The sequence below is a fragment of the Echeneis naucrates genome, chromosome 5 (genome assembly GCF_900963305.1).
Source record: "Echeneis naucrates chromosome 5, fEcheNa1.1, whole genome shotgun sequence".
Lineage (NCBI taxonomy): Eukaryota > Metazoa > Chordata > Actinopteri > Carangiformes > Echeneidae > Echeneis > Echeneis naucrates.
This window is the reverse complement of record NC_042515.1, coordinates 11856783-11873731: the sequence shown is the minus strand read 5'-3', so window position 1 is coordinate 11873731 and position 16949 is coordinate 11856783. Positions and strand designations below refer to the sequence as shown.

At 38.9% G+C, this 16949-nt stretch overlaps 2 protein-coding genes across 2 annotated transcripts; one reads left to right on the top strand and one right to left on the bottom strand.

The window, feature by feature from the left end:
• Positions 1-3114: 3114 nt before the first annotated feature.
• Positions 3115-7836, top strand: LOC115044100 (solute carrier family 2, facilitated glucose transporter member 11-like). Its single transcript, XM_029502943.1, has 12 exons — positions 3115-3135; positions 4189-4287; positions 4652-4812; positions 5150-5274; positions 5375-5504; positions 5731-5879; positions 6134-6321; positions 6428-6538; positions 7064-7165; positions 7246-7321; positions 7427-7554; positions 7642-7836. Exons 1-12 carry the CDS (start codon positions 3115-3117, stop codon positions 7834-7836), a joined length of 1485 nt encoding a protein of 494 aa, XP_029358803.1.
• Positions 7837-9811: 1975 nt separating this feature from the next.
• On the bottom strand, positions 9812-15786 carry slc2a11a (solute carrier family 2 member 11a). The gene is made up of 12 exons (XM_029502756.1): positions 15763-15786; positions 15183-15281; positions 14316-14476; positions 13483-13607; positions 13194-13323; positions 12966-13114; positions 12530-12717; positions 11767-11877; positions 11393-11494; positions 10901-10976; positions 10420-10547; positions 9812-10030 (listed from the first exon to the last, which is right to left on the bottom strand). The coding sequence occupies exons 1-12, from the start codon at positions 15784-15786 to the stop codon at positions 9812-9814; spliced, it is 1512 nt and encodes a 503-aa protein (XP_029358616.1).
• Between the last annotated feature and the right edge of the window lie 1163 nt (positions 15787-16949).

Genomic DNA, 16949 nt, shown 5'->3' with positions numbered 1-16949 from the left:
TAAATGAATTGTGTGTTTTGTTTGTTTATTTTTTTGTTGTTTTTTTTTTTTTGTGTATGTGTGTTGTGCAGTAGTTAAGGGGTCAGAGGAAGGATTCACACCCTGATCCATCAGCCTCTGGACCAACCAAACATCATGTGACCTTTACAGAGTCAAGTGATTGAGCTCACTTTAATTCTCCACACTTTTTCTTTTCCCCATCATCTTCACATTTTGTATTGCTGACCTCCAACACTGACCCCACCCATCAAAGTTGCTTGTGCCGTTGTGTAGATGATGCAATTTGTGTTTGCACTAATGACTGCTCAGCCATGTCACAAGTAGTCCATCTTCATACAGTGAAAGCCTTTAATCCAAGTTTCTGATAAGACATTCTTTGGATTAGAACAAAGAACTGTAAATTACCCAGTAGGATGTTATGGATCGGATGGAATTGTATAATTTGAGTTAAATTCAGTTTAGGGCTGCAGTAAACCATTATATTCATCATTGATTAATCTAAAAAATAGTTTTTGATTCGGCATGGCTGTTACATTAACCTTATAAAATAATAAAAACTGATTTAATCTCTTATCTAAATAGGCACCCATTCATTTTCAGTTGATTTCTGTTGTAGGAATGAGTCAAGAATGAGTTTAAACAGTAAAAACTAAATCTGGGAGATTGTTTTCAGTCAGGACATTGAGTTACATTTTTTGTTTTATGTATATTAAAAGCATCCACACAATGTAAAAGTGACATAATTGCAAAGCACTTAATGTAAGTGGGGTTTCACACAAGTTATCATACAACATACATCAGCTGATCTAATTATTTCTCACAGGTTCATGGTTCATTTGGTTCAAAAACCTCCAACAATAAAGTGGATAGTTGTGTGTGTCTTTGTGGGCGGGTGTTTGTGTGTCTGTCTGTGTGGGAGGGTGGTTGTGTCTGTGTGTCTTTGTCTGTGAGTGGGTGGGTGTTAATGACTTAAAAAAAAAAAAGGAAAAAAAAGTGCATACATGTGCATTGTGTGTTTTTGTTTTCAGATTCTTGTTTTAATTATTTGTGATCAATTCAGACTGTTAAATTCAGTACATTCCTATATTATTTATGGTTTTATGGTGATTGTAACAAGTGTATATACCATTCATATACACGTTCTATAGATATATGTATATATATATGTATATATATATATCTATATATAAATATATAGAAATATATATAACAAACCAATATGATCAGTGTTTGTCAATGGTGGTCCTGTACATATATAGATTTTTGTTCTTGTTTGTTACATGGAGGGGAGTTAAATCATGGCTGTTTGATTGGAAGTGTAAACTGCATGTTCTGGCATGCGAGCTGAGCTGGGGACTGAATGTCAATCACTGGTTGGTGGCAGTGATTCTCTGTTCACCGTACTGTCACTCTGTTCTGGTAGCACTCACACTGCCAGCTGCATGACCCGTGTCTTTGACCAAGTTTGTTTTTCCCTTTTTTTTTTTTTGTTTTGTTTTGTTTTGTTTTGTGTTTTTTGTTTTTTTGTTTTTATTATCCACTCTGCACTAGTATTTCCTCCTTGAAAGGTAATAAGGGTTGTGTTGTTATTGTTTTAAATCATGTGGAAGATACCACAAGGAAGGAGTGTTTTTCTTCACTGGGACGTATGATTTTGTTTCGCTCTTGTTGGTACGGAAGTGTTAAAGAGTTTTCATTGATAATTTGGGCCTACGTGTTTTTGCTTTCTGCTTTTGGTCTGTTGCAAAGTGCCTTCCAAATACTGATTGTGCACAGCAGTGGATTAAAAAAATGGTCCTCTTTTCTAAAGGTTGATAATTGTACAAAGTGACTTGCATTGACGCTTTTGTATAAAACAGAAAATGTACAATATCTTAACTTGGTATTTTATCATCGTACTCAACAAGATTGCTCTTAAAACATGTGTGCTACATGTTTTGTTATAAGGTCTTTGGACATATTTCAATATAAGCATACTTTTCTATAGATATTTGTTTTTGTACTCTGTTATTGAGTCTCATCTCTTGTTGGTACAGAGATGGGCATCAAATAAATTGCAATTGAAAAAGCTCCTAATATTTGTCTCAGAATTATTGAAGGTAGATAGTCACAGAAATATCTGGTCAATTGACTTACAAACTTACACTGTAACTGGGTGTTTCAATTCCAAATTGGAGTAACAAAACTTCTTCAATTTGTTCCAATTAGTTCACTTTATTTTGTCATGGGTTCAAGTTTTTCATAGTTTGGTTTAAATTTAGTATAGCAGTACTGGGGTTGCCAGTTTAGGGTAACTGGCTGAAGTGATTGTTTGATACAATGAACTTAATCAAATTTCTGCTCACTAAATCACCGGCACCTACAGCAGTTGATCTCAGCTACCCATCATGGTTTTAACGAAGTATGAAGCAGCTAACACATATGAGGATTTGAGGATATGGCCTGACTTCTGCGATTGATTGCTGAGCTGCCAATCGGGCTTCTTCCTCCCCTGCAACAACAATGTCAGGTTCTTCATGCTCACCTGGAGCTCTTCTACCATCTGCTTTAATCAGAAGATGTGAGGTTTTTGAAATACTTCCTTGCTTTGGGTTATGTTAAAATTTACCTTGCAAAAGCTGTGATATACAACATAACATAACCTCACTGTTTACATCATCCTGGTTATTTTTTCACATTTTTGCATAATTCCTCCATGGGTCCCAAGAAGCCTTTACAGGCTTATTAGTACTCAGATTAATGAGTAATGATCTAAATCAATAGGTTGCCTCTTTAATGTGTGCATGTATTGCTTTTACATAGTAATATTAAAATGACAAATTCTGTGCAAATCCAGTTTTATGCCAGTTTCTCTCTCTGTGATTAAGATGTCTAACCAGTAGACAGAATATACTTACAGGAAATCCAGAAATTCAAGGAATCAACCAGACAGATCAGGTTTTATCTAGTCCAGCGTTTGGTGATCCTTATCACTCACATGAAGAAATCACGCGAGTGCCCTAACAATAACAATGGCCTACTAAAGTCTATTGATGTGTAACTTTTGGAGGCATCCTTCATAAATGCTGACCCTCAGCCGCCTCTGCAGTCCATCCTGGAAGTCTGTGCAGAACAATGGGCGGATCACCAAAAATGGTAGGTGACTATTATCCCTGCATTGATTGGGGAAAAATATATTTGCTATCTTTGAACAACGTAATTTTGAACATTTTAATATTGATTTCAACATGCCCCCTCATCCTGTAAATATTTTTTTAGAATGCTGTTCAGAAAGTGCAAGCATCAGAGGGAGAAATATTCATCAGTTTGTCTGCATTTAAATTAAACAATGCAAACACAGAAAATGTGCGGAAGAAAAAGAACCATCTCATTTTGTATTTCATGCATTTGCTTGTTTGCTGTATAGGCAGTGGAGGTGCATGAGTTCCACCTAATGGGGAATTTTAAATTCCTGCTTAATAGCAATCATTTTTGAAGACTTTTTGAAGAGTTGAAGACAACTTTTTATAAGTGAATTGTCATTGATAGAATAGACATATGTATACATTATGTATAAGCGAACACATTTGCTGTCATTAATGACAGAAAATATTCAGAAAATATTTGTTAGTGAATTAAATCTATTATAGGTTATGACAGATTTTCTTGTTGTAAAGCGTCTACTGTCACACCAGTAAACCTGAGGTGAATGGAATTTGGATTTGGTTTTCACTGAGAATACATTCAGTCAAAGAAACACTTTAATTTGACTTTTAGTAAAATGAAATGAAGTGGGACAACATGGCAATTTTGCTATTTGTTTGGGGGTTCTCTTTTGTATTTTTTGAATGCATCAAAATTAAACTATATTTGCTTCCACTGTACAAAAATGATGGCAGATGATTTGGAGGTTTTTATTTTCGACACATTTCTACATATTGTATGATCTGTTACAGAGCAGAGATGCTGAATACACAGTGTGATGTGACACGAAGCATCATAGATCAGTTCATCGTAGGTTAACAGATGTGCAGGTCATGCATATCACTGAAAATCCTCCCAATCATTAAACAAGTTTGTCTAATGTCAGTGAACTATTGAAGGGGATCAGAAGATCCTTGCTTCGCCTCCTTACAAATGTCGATTTAACTTCTGCCCAGAATGACAAAGTAACTTCTATTTTTGACAAACTTCCACTTTATTTGTCAGCTCCAGTATTGGAGGCTTTACATGCTGGCAGGGGTGTTGGGAATTGGTGGGTCATTTCAGTACGGGATTCAAGTGTCTGTCATCGCTTCTCCAGCAGTGGTGAGCTTTCTATTCATTTCTATCTCTACTAGCATTTTACATCTTTCAGTTTCCTTCTTTTTCTTAATTTTATTTTTATGTCATTTATGTCATAGATTTAGACTGTGATATTTTGTTGGCCATGAATCACAGACCTTACCATGTACGACAATGTATAAATGCTTGAGCTACCTAATGTTATTCACCACAAAGACAACTTATCATTGTGATTCTGCTCAGTATTTAATGCAATAGCATGAACATTTACTGTTCATTAGCACAGCAGTCCATCTTATATGATGAGGAATAGTCATTTGGTGCACTGCTTACCCTCTCCCAGTCCCAACTCGTTCATCATCTGACTCTGACCTTCACCTTCCTGCAGCACGTTCAGGGATTTGTGAATTGCACATGGCTGTGGAGGTACAATGCTCCAGTGGACGACTCTACCAACCAGCTCATCTGGTCCTTCATCGTGGCCGTGTTAAGTCTTGGAGCTTGGGTCGGAGCTATTCACAGCGGCAGCCTCCCTGTCACTCATGGCCGGTGAGAGACACACAATAAACAAACATCATGGCTATTTGATCTCAAATATATCAGTGGGGCTAAAGTGGGAGGTTAATAAGTACCAGATGCTCAGGAATCCTTTGCTCTTTTTCCAAAATATCTATATTGTCAAAAAATTGTTTTACAACCAAAATAGTTTCCAGTGTTCATAACCTGGAAGCCAAAAATTTTTAACCATCGATGTAAATGTTGAAGATTGACATGTAAAACATAAAAGCTGAAGTTGGGCTGTGCTCATGCACTTATTGAGTGTAGCAATGCAAACAAGTTCGTTCAAGTTGAATTGAATATAACTTTTGTGTACTTTTTGTTTAAGGAAAAAAGCTCTCTTATTCAACAACGTGGTGGCGATCGTTGCTGCCCTGGTCATGCTCTTCAGTCGCATGGCAAAATCTTTTGAGATGATCTTGCTGGGCAGATTTCTCTACGGTTATAATGTTGGTATGTGGTCTTGATGTGTAGAAGTCCTATTATATTGCTGTGTTTTTGTAATTGTCAAGTTTTTCTCAGGACTTTGTCTTTAATTTGCTTTTCTCCAAAGGTCTTGGCCTGAGTGTTCACCTCATGTATCTTGGAGAGAGTTCGCCAAAGAAACTCAGAGGTTTCCTGACTCTCACGACTTCAATCTTCATCAGCTTGGGAAAAATCAGCGGTCAAATAATTGGCATCAAGTGAGAAATGACTAGAGACGTTTAAAACAAATGATATTTATACCAAAAAGATTTCGTTTCTCTGTTCAATTGTATTTCATTTGGTCTTATATTTTCGAGTGTTTGTACCTTGCTAAGCTAGTCTTACCAAGTAGTCAGTATAACTGCACAAAGTCATAATCAATTACTCCACATAATTACTAAAAAGTATATTTATTTGATCTTTATTGTTTTACACTGTGTTTAGGGAGATAATGGGAACAGAAGAAATGTGGCCTTATCTCTTGGCTGTGAGTGGTGTTCCTGCCATCCTGCAGTTTGTGACCCTGCTTTTCTTCCCTGACTCACCTTCACACCTTTACATTGACAAAGGAGACGTGGAAGGCAGCAAGAGGGGTTAGTGGAGGAAGGGCTCTGAATGTCATGATGGTTTACAAATATCACAAAATTTAAAGTGTTTGGAAAAAAGGTTTTGATGGCAGTGACTTCTGAGGAAATAATTTCTGAATTAGTATACTTGCTATGGTGCCTATTTATGTACTCTACAGTATTAGGCTAATAGCAATAATGGAAATAATGACAGTGACACCATAACGATGGCCGTAATGCCACGGATTTACTACACTGTGTGTGCCTGTTTTGTGCTATAGCCTTGCAGTGGCTGTGGCAGCAAGAAGACTTAAAGTTGGAGCTGCAGGACATGCAGAAAGAGAGAGCGAGCTCGCAGGGGGAGAAGCTGAAGACAGTGAAGGACGTGCTGGGATCTCGCTGTGTGAGGTGGCAGCTGCTGACTCTGGCCATCCCCTGCGCTGGAGTTCAGTTCTGCGGCATCAACGCTGTACGTTCACTTCAGATAGCAGCATTTACATCAGAGAGCTGTTTCACACTGCACTCTGCTTTCCTCTCCTGCAGTTTAATGGCTTATCATTCTGTCTCTTGGTCAGCTGTACTTCTATGCATTTGACATCTTCCATGAGTCAGGAGTGCCTGCAGACCAGATGCATTACTTCGCCATTGGTCTTGGAGCAACAGAGCTCATCACTGTAACGTTGTGTGTAAGTAGCTCCTGAAAGGACAATGAAAGTATGTGATGGAATAGTAACTAACCGCTACAAGAGCCTAACAAGCTCTTCTGAGAATCTGGGTTTAAACTTTGGGTGCGCTTTAAACTGGGCGCTCAGTTTCCTCTACTGGCGCTGATATCAACTAGGTCACAATGTGGACAATCAGTATCCAGTAGTTTGGGATCATTCACCCTAACACGCAGTATCAGTGTTGAAAGACCGACAGAGACACCAACATTCAGACCCACAAGTCAGCATAAATGAACAACAACAACAACAAAAAAAACAAAATAGAAATAGGTTAATATAGAAAACACACTTCTTATTTACTATTCATCAATGATCACTGAAATAGAAAATTAGAAAGATGCCAAATGTGCTGCATTTAGAAACTTGTGAATGGGCTGTATGAAATAACGAAGAAATTGTGCATGAAGAAAATGTTTTCTGGCTGATAAGCAGCTGCTGCTTCACAAGATTTGTAAATATTTTGAAACTTTTACATGCGCATCTCAGTCTTTCCTAATAGATCACTCTGGCAGAAAGAAGCTGATGGCCTATGGCTATTTCCTGATGGGTGTCATCATGTCTATACTCACCGTCATGCTTTCCATTAAGGTACTTGTACTCCAACAGTGCACACCTCCTCTCCCCTGTCTTGTAGAGAAGACATTTTAAAGGCTTGTCCTGTCATGCAGGATCTGAATTCATGGATCCCATATGTGAACATCGCCCTGATCTTTTGTGTCATTGGCATTTATGGACTTGGACCTTGTGAGTTTTCTGCTTTTGGTTCTTGTTCTCACAAGTGAAAAAAAGAAGCATAAATACAAATTACTCAAACTTGACCGAGCTGATGATTTTGATTGTCTTCTTTAGCCGGAGTGTCGATGGCTCTTCCTGCTGATCTCTTCTTACAAGCCTGGCGTCCTTCTGCGTATGTGATAAGCGGGACGATCAGCTGGCTCAGCATGTTCCTCCTGGGGATGTTATTCGGCTATATAGTGGTGAGTTACTGTCCATCATGTCATCCCTGTGGTTATGCCATGCTGCTCTTAACTTATACCATCCTGTTTCCGTATGTTTCCACACAGAATGGACTCGGACAGTTCTGCTTCATGGTTTTTGTGGTTTATTGCATCATGAGTTCAGCATTTCTGATTAGGTTTGTCCCAGAGACCAAAGGAAAAACAATGGTTGAGATTATGGAAGACTTTAACAAACTGAATTTCAAGAATAGTGGAGCTGACACTGAAACGTCTGACAATGGTTTTGAAACAAAATTCTAACTTTTTTTTTTACATTGTTCATTTATCTCATGTCATTTTTGTAACAAACCTTTTTGTAATTTTTTTTTAATTCAACACTAAACTTTTTAGTTAATTGTGATTAAGTTTACACAAATAAATGTGTTACTTTCCACAAAGCCACCTTACACCAAATTGTTTTAGTGGCTGTTATTAGAAAGTTTTTTCAGCTGTTGAATGAAAAACACTGCTGAGTTGCCTTATGGAGGTTGCAGACTCCCCTTTGTTGGTGGACTGTCCCTTTAAAATTATTATTAAAATTGGTTTGGCACAAGAGTTGAAAATCTTGTGTCTTTTCAAAGGAAAGAAAATGACATACATGCACATATACCACAACATCATTTTGCATGTATTTCTTCAGTGTACAAAAAAAAAGAAGACGCTTGACACATCCAGAATTTGCGCTGCTTTTACTGAATGTCTAACTTTTCAGTTAATTAAACACTTCACACTTATCTTACACTCATCATTCAATCTGTTTATTGAATGCCTTTATTGTACAGCGCTTTTATTTACATTTCCCTGTTAATCAGGCATTTGAAATCTTTTATTACGTATTGAACTTGATCATGACATTCTGTTTAAGTGCGTCTGTGCAACACATGCAATTAGACTAGTCAGCTAATTCCACAATGCTTCTCCCGCGAATCAAATCTTTAGTTGCGACCTTATTTCCTGAAACATGATGAAGCTTCTTGGTTGTTTTTTATTTGACACAGTGTAAGGATATTTCATTGTATTTTGTCTGATGATATGCGTTTAAAATAAATATGAAACATGGTGTCTATGTAATTTCTCATATTTCAGATCACAAAATAATATTTTCATACAGAACAATAAACAGTTTTGCATTGATTCATCATTAATAATTATATTTAAATCATTTTTTAAAGCATTAACGCGCAGCATCATAGTACCACTGAGACAGTCTGGGGATCTGTCTGGAGGGAGTCCCGGCCTGCGACCTTCAAACATATGTGCTATAGTGGATAATGGATGGATGGATCACAGAACCATTTCAGTGAATTGTGTGTGCACAACAATGCATCGAATGTTTGTACTTAATAAGGTGCAAGTCAACTTGACAACACGTCTAATTCTAAGTCTTTGTGTACATATACATGCCAACAGAAGCATATAGACAAGGTCAAGTATCGACCATGAAGGAAAAAGCACAGTGCTCCATAGAAAGGCCTGTATGCAGCTTTTTGACCTTTGAACTTCCAGACATCAGACTAAGGAAAGGAGTTCTATTTAGATATAAAAATAGACAAGTATTTTACAAATCCTTAGGGGAAACTTCAATTTTCCAAGCACTTTAGATTTAGTCCTTTGTCACATTAAAAGAGTTGTTTTAGCATTATTACATAGCCAACAGTCATCAGTATCACTGTCTGCTTTCTAGTCCTTCCAAGAACCTCGACCATTACTGAGTCCCTATTAAAGAGATTAGAAGAGATTAGAAGAGCAGAGTAGTGCTGTGGAGTGGATGCCACATTGGCTCAGACAGATATCAGACAGAGGTGAGATGAGCCAACAACAGGGTTGAGGAGTTGAGGAACTCAAACTTTCCTCTATACTGGTAAGTATACTGTTATTAATGCCAATATTGGGTATCTGGTAATAGTAGATTCTACAAATTACTCTTTGGAACAATCCACAATGGCATCAAAAGGTTTTCGTGTCAAGCCACTCTGTTATTTTTCAGTTTATTAAGTAATATTTCTATTTAACACCTGATTGCTTTTAGAACAATCAGGTGTATTAAAAGTAACAGAAATACATATGAAGGTCTTTTAACTGACCACAGAAAACACACTGCAGATAAAGGAGCTTGAGTAAATCTAATGTAAAAGTGAGCAGTTCCCCGTTGCTGCCAGACTGCATGTGATTTCTTTCAGTTCAGGCTGGTCAGGTCAAAGTCAGACCTTCAGAGGATGTGACTGTTTCAGGCGGCCTACAATGCTGTGGAAAGACACACTTCACCCAGCTGATACTGAGCTTGAGTCTTTGATGGACACGTCCTCTGCTGGCCCTTGAAGTTGAGCTTGTGGAATTCGCTTGTGATGACTGACAGAGACTTCCCTTTGGTCTCTGGCAGAAACAGGCCAACATACAGCGCAGACAACAGGCAGACGGCTCCAAACGGCACAAAGCAGTATTCACTCAGCTCGCTCTGTGAAGGAGAAGCAGACGAAAGCAATCAGACTGATGTGAGGAATGATTTAAAACACAAATGTCTTCATCGAGACCAACTAGAACGCCTGTCCCCAACTTGTGGATTTATACATAGGCAGAACTCTGGAAGGTTTTTAATTAGCGAGAATCTAGAGAAAGATTCCTGATAATTACAATTACAATTAAAATCATTTCTTATCCTAAGGCCTATTTAAGGCCATGTTTGAATATTTATGTTGCCTTCAGACTGTGTGATTACAATGGCTATGAAAGTTTATGTCTGCTGTGCAGGATGTGGGTAATAAAATCCTGATTTGCAGTTTCAGTCCTTCAGATATTTGGCTGGATGGTGGATGGTTTTGTGGGTGAACAGATTGATGGACTGACCACAAGAAATGGGAAGATCATTCCAGTGATGAAAAGATTGAGCCACATCATGGAGCCAGCAATCATGTAGGCTGCAGGCCGAGCGGTCTGATTGAATATTTCCGTGGGCAGCACGCCGGTCACTCCAGCTGAGAAATGAGAATGAATGTAGATCAGTTTTAAGAAAGAATATTTAACACTTGATAAAAACAATTGGGATGTTCAGGGAACGCTTAATCACCTTCAACATCACAAGCTTCAATTAGCTTATGATATATTTAGCCTTTAGTACTTAGTGAAATGTGGTGAGGAAATGAAAAAGCCATAAATATGTTTACATGAGCCATAAAAAGGAAAGAAAAAAGGAATTCAAATATTAAAATGAAAATATTAAAATATAAATTCTGTACATAATTCAGAATTCTTGACTATGTATATTCATTTAATTATTTGTCTCAATTGTTTTGTAAAATCCAGATAAAAGACCTTATAGTACACTGACCTGGTCCCATGCCAAAGCTGAGAATGTAGGTGAAGATGCAGGCCATGCTCAAGTATGGCATCCAGGATATGTAGTGCTGTTTGCATGTATGGAGCGAAGCAAACTATCAGACATTAAAAAGCAAACCATACCAGCCATTTGCCCTTTTTTTTCCATGGATTGAAAAAAATCATCTTTCACTTGTTTCTGGACTCAATCCTCCCCCAACATAAACCAACAAAAAGTGTTTGGACACATGATGCCTCATAGTGGACTGTATGTATGAGGTGGGCAGCAACATTGATCCCTTTCCTCACACTGAATGAATTCCTTTAGACAGTAGCACTGTGTTTTTCTTTATCCTTTTTAACGTTTATCCAGGAGTCTTCATTTTAGATTCAGTTAGCGTCTAATTCTCTGCTGTTCAAAATGAACACATTTCAAAAACAGATCTCATTTCAACTTGTGATTGAAAAGGCTTAGCATGTAATTCATTCTGAGTGGGATTAATACCTCAAATGACAGAGCGATTGTGAAGACAACAGCCCAGATGGTCATGAGGATGAACCCTCCCATCAGCATGAACCTCCGACCTTTTCGCTCGATGAGCAGGTTCTAAAAGCATATCAAAATATTATCGAGCTCCAACAATATTATTGTTTCAGCTTGGCTTCCTTCATTTATTGGAAGTTTGTTTTTGAACCGTCACTATATCTTGTTTTTGTAGCATTATATACCAAAGTGTTAGACAGAGACAAAGAAGTACAAAGTTCACAGCGTTGATCTTTTAGCGTGGATTGAATCGTTCAGAAGAGTGCCAACACCCGTCTCCCTTCGCCTCCAGCTGGTTACATAACACAGTGCCTGCTTTAATGATGGATACTTACACACATGATACAGGCTGTGAATTCACATGTCCCGGTGCCAATGCTGACATATTGGATTTTATCATCAGCTATTCCAGCCTCTTTAAACACATATGATGCATAGAAGTAAATCTGAGAGAAAAAGAACAAAAGGAGACACGAGAATACAGCAAAGCATCATTACATACTTCAACTGTTGCTAAGCCGATTAAGCATTTTGCACACGGAGTAATAGTGTTAATTCCTAGGCCCCTCTCTAAAGCTGCCAAGCATGTGGTTAAAAGCCTTGAAACACGGGGTTATTTAGTCAGCATTTTCTGATCAGAGCTGCAGCAGCACAGAAAATCAGCCTGGATGGGGTTCTAAATGTGAAAGAAAAATATAGAAATAAATGATATAATAAATGGTAAAGCTCTCTGCCCTGTAGTTCATGCAGAACATTTCAATCATTGAGCAGTGGACACACACCATCCACTGTGTGCTACTGTGAGACACAGCGCTCCATCACCAGTGTGCATTATTGATATGACCTGCAGGGATGTATAGAAACACTGACTCGACGCAAGCTGCTGACGGATCCTCTCAAATTTCTAATCAACTGTTGCAGGAGGAAACAGGCCAAAGGAACACCTGATACTGTTACTGTAGATCAGTATCATTGAAACTGATGCTCTTGGGTAACAAGATAATTTTCTGTAAAGCGGACCTGCTACACTTTTTGAAACACAAAACATATACCTATGAAAATATCTTTTATCTTGACATTGGCAGCTGTTCATCTTACCGAGTCATTACCGCAGAGCTGCATAGCGCTGCTGATGATCATGACGGTGATGAGCTGCCAGCGAACTGAGCGGTCAGTGAACAGCTCCCAGGGTCGGCTGGCCCTCATGCCTTTGGTGTCAGCCTGTTCCTGCAGAATCTCGTCCAGTTCGCTGCTCTGTACTTCACAGCCACGGAGACGTCTCAGAGCTGATCAGAACAAAAATCATAACCTCACAAAGTGAGACAGTTTCAATCCACTGTCATATTTCAGGTACTAGGTTGAGAGCAGCGTGAGAAAAATAAAATGTTTAATTAATTATTTCTCTCTGAAATAGAGAAGAGATGAGGGCTAGTGTATTCTAAACCTAAGTACAAGAACCTCAAAAATGTTTAACAGGTCACAGTAATAGCTTCAATTTAACTTTAGTTCATACAGCTCCTTTTGCAGTGCCCACCGTTAATACAAGCCTCCTTGTCCCCCCTGTCAATGAGCAGGTATCTGGGGCTTTCTGGGAACCACGGCAGAGTCAGCAGCTGAATGAAGCCAGGAATGGCGTTACTCGCAAGAAGATACTGCCAATATGGTTCACTGCCCAAAATCTCTCTATTATAAAATAAAGAGGAGTGTTACATTGGATATTTTGAACTCTCCTACACACATTTTTATTTCATATGGTCCATACCTGAGCCCGACCACTTGCCCTAAAACCACACCAAATGCTGCAAAAACAGCTGATGACAATGAGATAGCGCCCCGTAAGTGCTTTGGAGCGCTTTCTCCAAAGTACATGGGTTGTACGTTCATGCTGATTCCTGCAAAACAAACTGTTGAGTTAACTTTTGTGTTTCCAGGTCTCTTTTAGGGCACAAATCATTTCAGTACTATTCAGTCTCTTGCAAGCATGACAATAACAAAATTCACAGAATTGAATTATTACACATGAAATACATCTACTGACACAGCAAACGTACCAGCGTTGATTCCAACCAGGATCCGTGAGATAATGATCATCTCAAAAGACTTTGCAGCTCTGCTTGTCACAGCTAAGAGCGCACCGCTCATGAGGAAAATGTTGCTCAACAGCAGACATTTCTTCCTTTTGGGAGGGAAATGTAAAAAAAAATTATCTATTGCCAACGTCTGGTGACAAATGAAGTTGTCACTATGTAGTAAAATCTTGACTGTAATCCACAAATCCTCAGTGAATAGGTCCTATCAGTGCATGTGGCTCAGATCACTGACTCCATTGTTGTCTCACTAACAATAATATAATCTGCAGAGATGAAATGGAAATGTTACAGGGGAAATTTTTTGTCAGGCCCTCCACCCAGTCCTGCTGCCATAACACTTACTGTAAACACAACTCTGTATTAATTCACAATGAAAAAAAGTCCAAACAAATGCACTATTTTCAGTCACTTTGGCTATAAACTTCACTTTTAGGCTGAAATCAGCCTTCTCTAAATAAACATTCACAACTGCAGTAGGTACCAGCATTATTTCCTTTGCGAACTAAAAATGAATATTTGTTCAATTAAACTATTTTCTAGTTCTAGCCATGTGTGTTTTTCTCTTATTCTGCCTGGTCTTATATTAGCTGGGTGAGATAAAAACACACTAAGGGTCATGCACATGTATACACATGAGGCAAGAAAGCAAATGAACAATCCCCAGCCAGTTCATCATTGTCTCCCTGCACACTGCAAGGAAAATCTCAATTTCAAATCTTTTGCCTCCCCCATTTTTGCTTCCTGTGATTCACAATATTTATGTGAATGCAGCGTGATGCAGCATCTTATATCACCTTCCGAAGCGTATGGTCATAGGGCCTGCAATGAGAGCGCCTGCTAACCCTCCCAGTGAGAAGATTGAGACGATGATCGTCCAGACCAGGGTCACCTGGTAGTCCTCCAACTGGATGTCCCAGCGCTCCAGGAACGTCTCATTGATAAAGGTTTGGATAAACTAAACAGACAAGGAGGCATTTTACTGTTGAAGTCCCACTGGGTTACCCAACATGCACACACAGAGGACGTTTACCATTACTTCATGAGTTTGTCTGTTTACATTTTGTTATAGGGGGCTGGCTGCACGGTCAGTCCTGCAGCATCAAACCATCAATTACATAATTATTCTGAAAGATTGTGATAAAATACGTGTCTATTGACAGATGAGTGAGACAGGCTGTTTTTGTTGGACGTGTAATGTGATTTATGAGTGAAGTTGTTGCATCATACAGCACTGAGGACAGATCCTGCATCTAGAAATAGTCTCCAAAGAACAATAACTCACTCACTATTACCACGAGAACGGCTAATTGCTGACACAAGTAGCCTAATTCTTGTTTGTGCCAAAACTGTGACCCAAATATAAAACTTCTGATGCTGCTTCAGTGTTAGCACAATGCCAGCCCCAAAAACAAAGCACTATAATAACTTTTCCAACATCCCCTCATACTGTGGTGAAATGCAACAACACTACAAACCACATGAATATGTTGAGCGTGAACTCAATGAGCTCCAAGTTATCAGCTCTTTGAATTGATTTAAAAAAAAAACAACCAAAAACAACAACAAACATCATGCATATAGGTGTGTATTCACTTGTGCTACATACACAAATGTGCTGAACACATTGTGTCAAACTAAGTTAGACACCTACAGACACCTACAGTTGTTGGAGCGTTCATGATGGCGAGGTTGTAGCCGTACTGCAGAGTCCCTCCAATGGCTGCAGAAGCAACCATGAGCACCAACATCAGAGAACTGCCCTGTAGATGCAAATGGGCACTCTTTTCAAGAACATTTCATCAAGTACATGTCACTTTGCAAAATTATTGTAAATTATGTCAGTGGTTCAGTTTTTTTGTTTTTGTTTTGTTTTGTTGTTTGTTTATTTCAAAACTGCTGCATAACTTGCAGCTGGAGCCATTTCATTTTGTCAGCAGCAAACATTGCCTGATACCCTTCAGTCTGGATATTTTCATGTTAGGCACCAGTCTTTGGCTGGATTATAGCTGTTTTTCTTTTCTACTTGGTTTGATGATAAGAAGGATTCAAGGAGGCTTCATTGTCGCTGCCACGGCATCTACTACACAACGATACAATACAATATACCTACTAAAGATCAGGTGGAGAGTCCAAAATAAATACAAAGAGCAGTGAGACAGGAACAACAAAGTCATCGGGTTTACATTTCTGCAAGAAATCCAACAGTAAGTGAAGTCTCACTGAAAGCATAAGGTGGTTTACCTTCTGTGCACCTGAATGCGACATTTTTGATGGATCCGGTGATGAAAAGGTAAAAGGTGACTTTAAGTCCGGACGGCAGAGAGCCTCATCAGTCAGCTCACCTCCACACGCACGAACACGCGCAGCATGCGTGAGACCTTTTATGATTGGCTGCATTTGCGCAATCTGTCAGTTACGCATGTTCAGCGGAGAGGTGAAGTCTTACCACGTCTCCTGCCCCACAATTATTTACCACGGGGGGGGGGGGGGGCAGGTCTGCCCGCACACAGTTTTCATTAAGTTACTAAGAACTCCGGTTAGTGAGTCTGCCGTCAGACCGAGTGGATGTTTAAGCAGAAGGTGCAGGCTGCTGACGCAGGGGCTGACTTCCATTAACAGAGAGAAAGGAAAGGTCAAGTCTCAGGATCCATCACTCTCTCTGTCATTGTGGACTTTATGAGATTCAAGTCTATTTAAATCAATGCATGCCTTTGTGCATTTTGCTCAAATTAAGTTTAAACTCAGACAATTCAGTTAGCAAGTCTAGATTTGGACACAAAGTTGGACCATAATGCAGGACCTACTTTCCCATACTCGCGCATTCTCCTCCTATTTTCATTATTATTATTATAGTAACAATATATGTCCAGTAGAGGGAGCTGGTTTGAAATGTTGCAGACTGATACAGCATGTCTTCCTTTATGTCTACCTCAGGCCAACGTGTGTGACAGACCAGTGGCTAGAAATAAATGATTTAAAAAAAATGTTTTATTTTAGCATAAAAAACTGTGGGTGCTTGCCTACATTATTAAAATGGGTGCATCGTTATTCAAGCGATCAAACAGCAGTTTCTATTGCATGTTGAGATGAAGTGATTTCCTACATAAATGACATTTTACGGGATATAAATAACAGTAAATCTGAATCCAGCTAATTAGGAGATATGAGCCTTTCTCAGGTCAGCAGAGCAACAGAAGGAATGAAGGAGGGAAGGAAAGGAGACCCATTTTGGATGAGTTTGATTGCAGATTTCTGGCACCGCAGACAAATGGTCAGAATGAAAGATGGTCCGAAAATCACTAAGAGATGATGATGAGATAATCCTTTTGTATCTCACGGAGAGCCACACCAGTTTACACGGAAATCTGGGCAACTTTTACATGAAGATCTCTCAGTCTGCACCAAACATTTTGACAGATGAATGAACA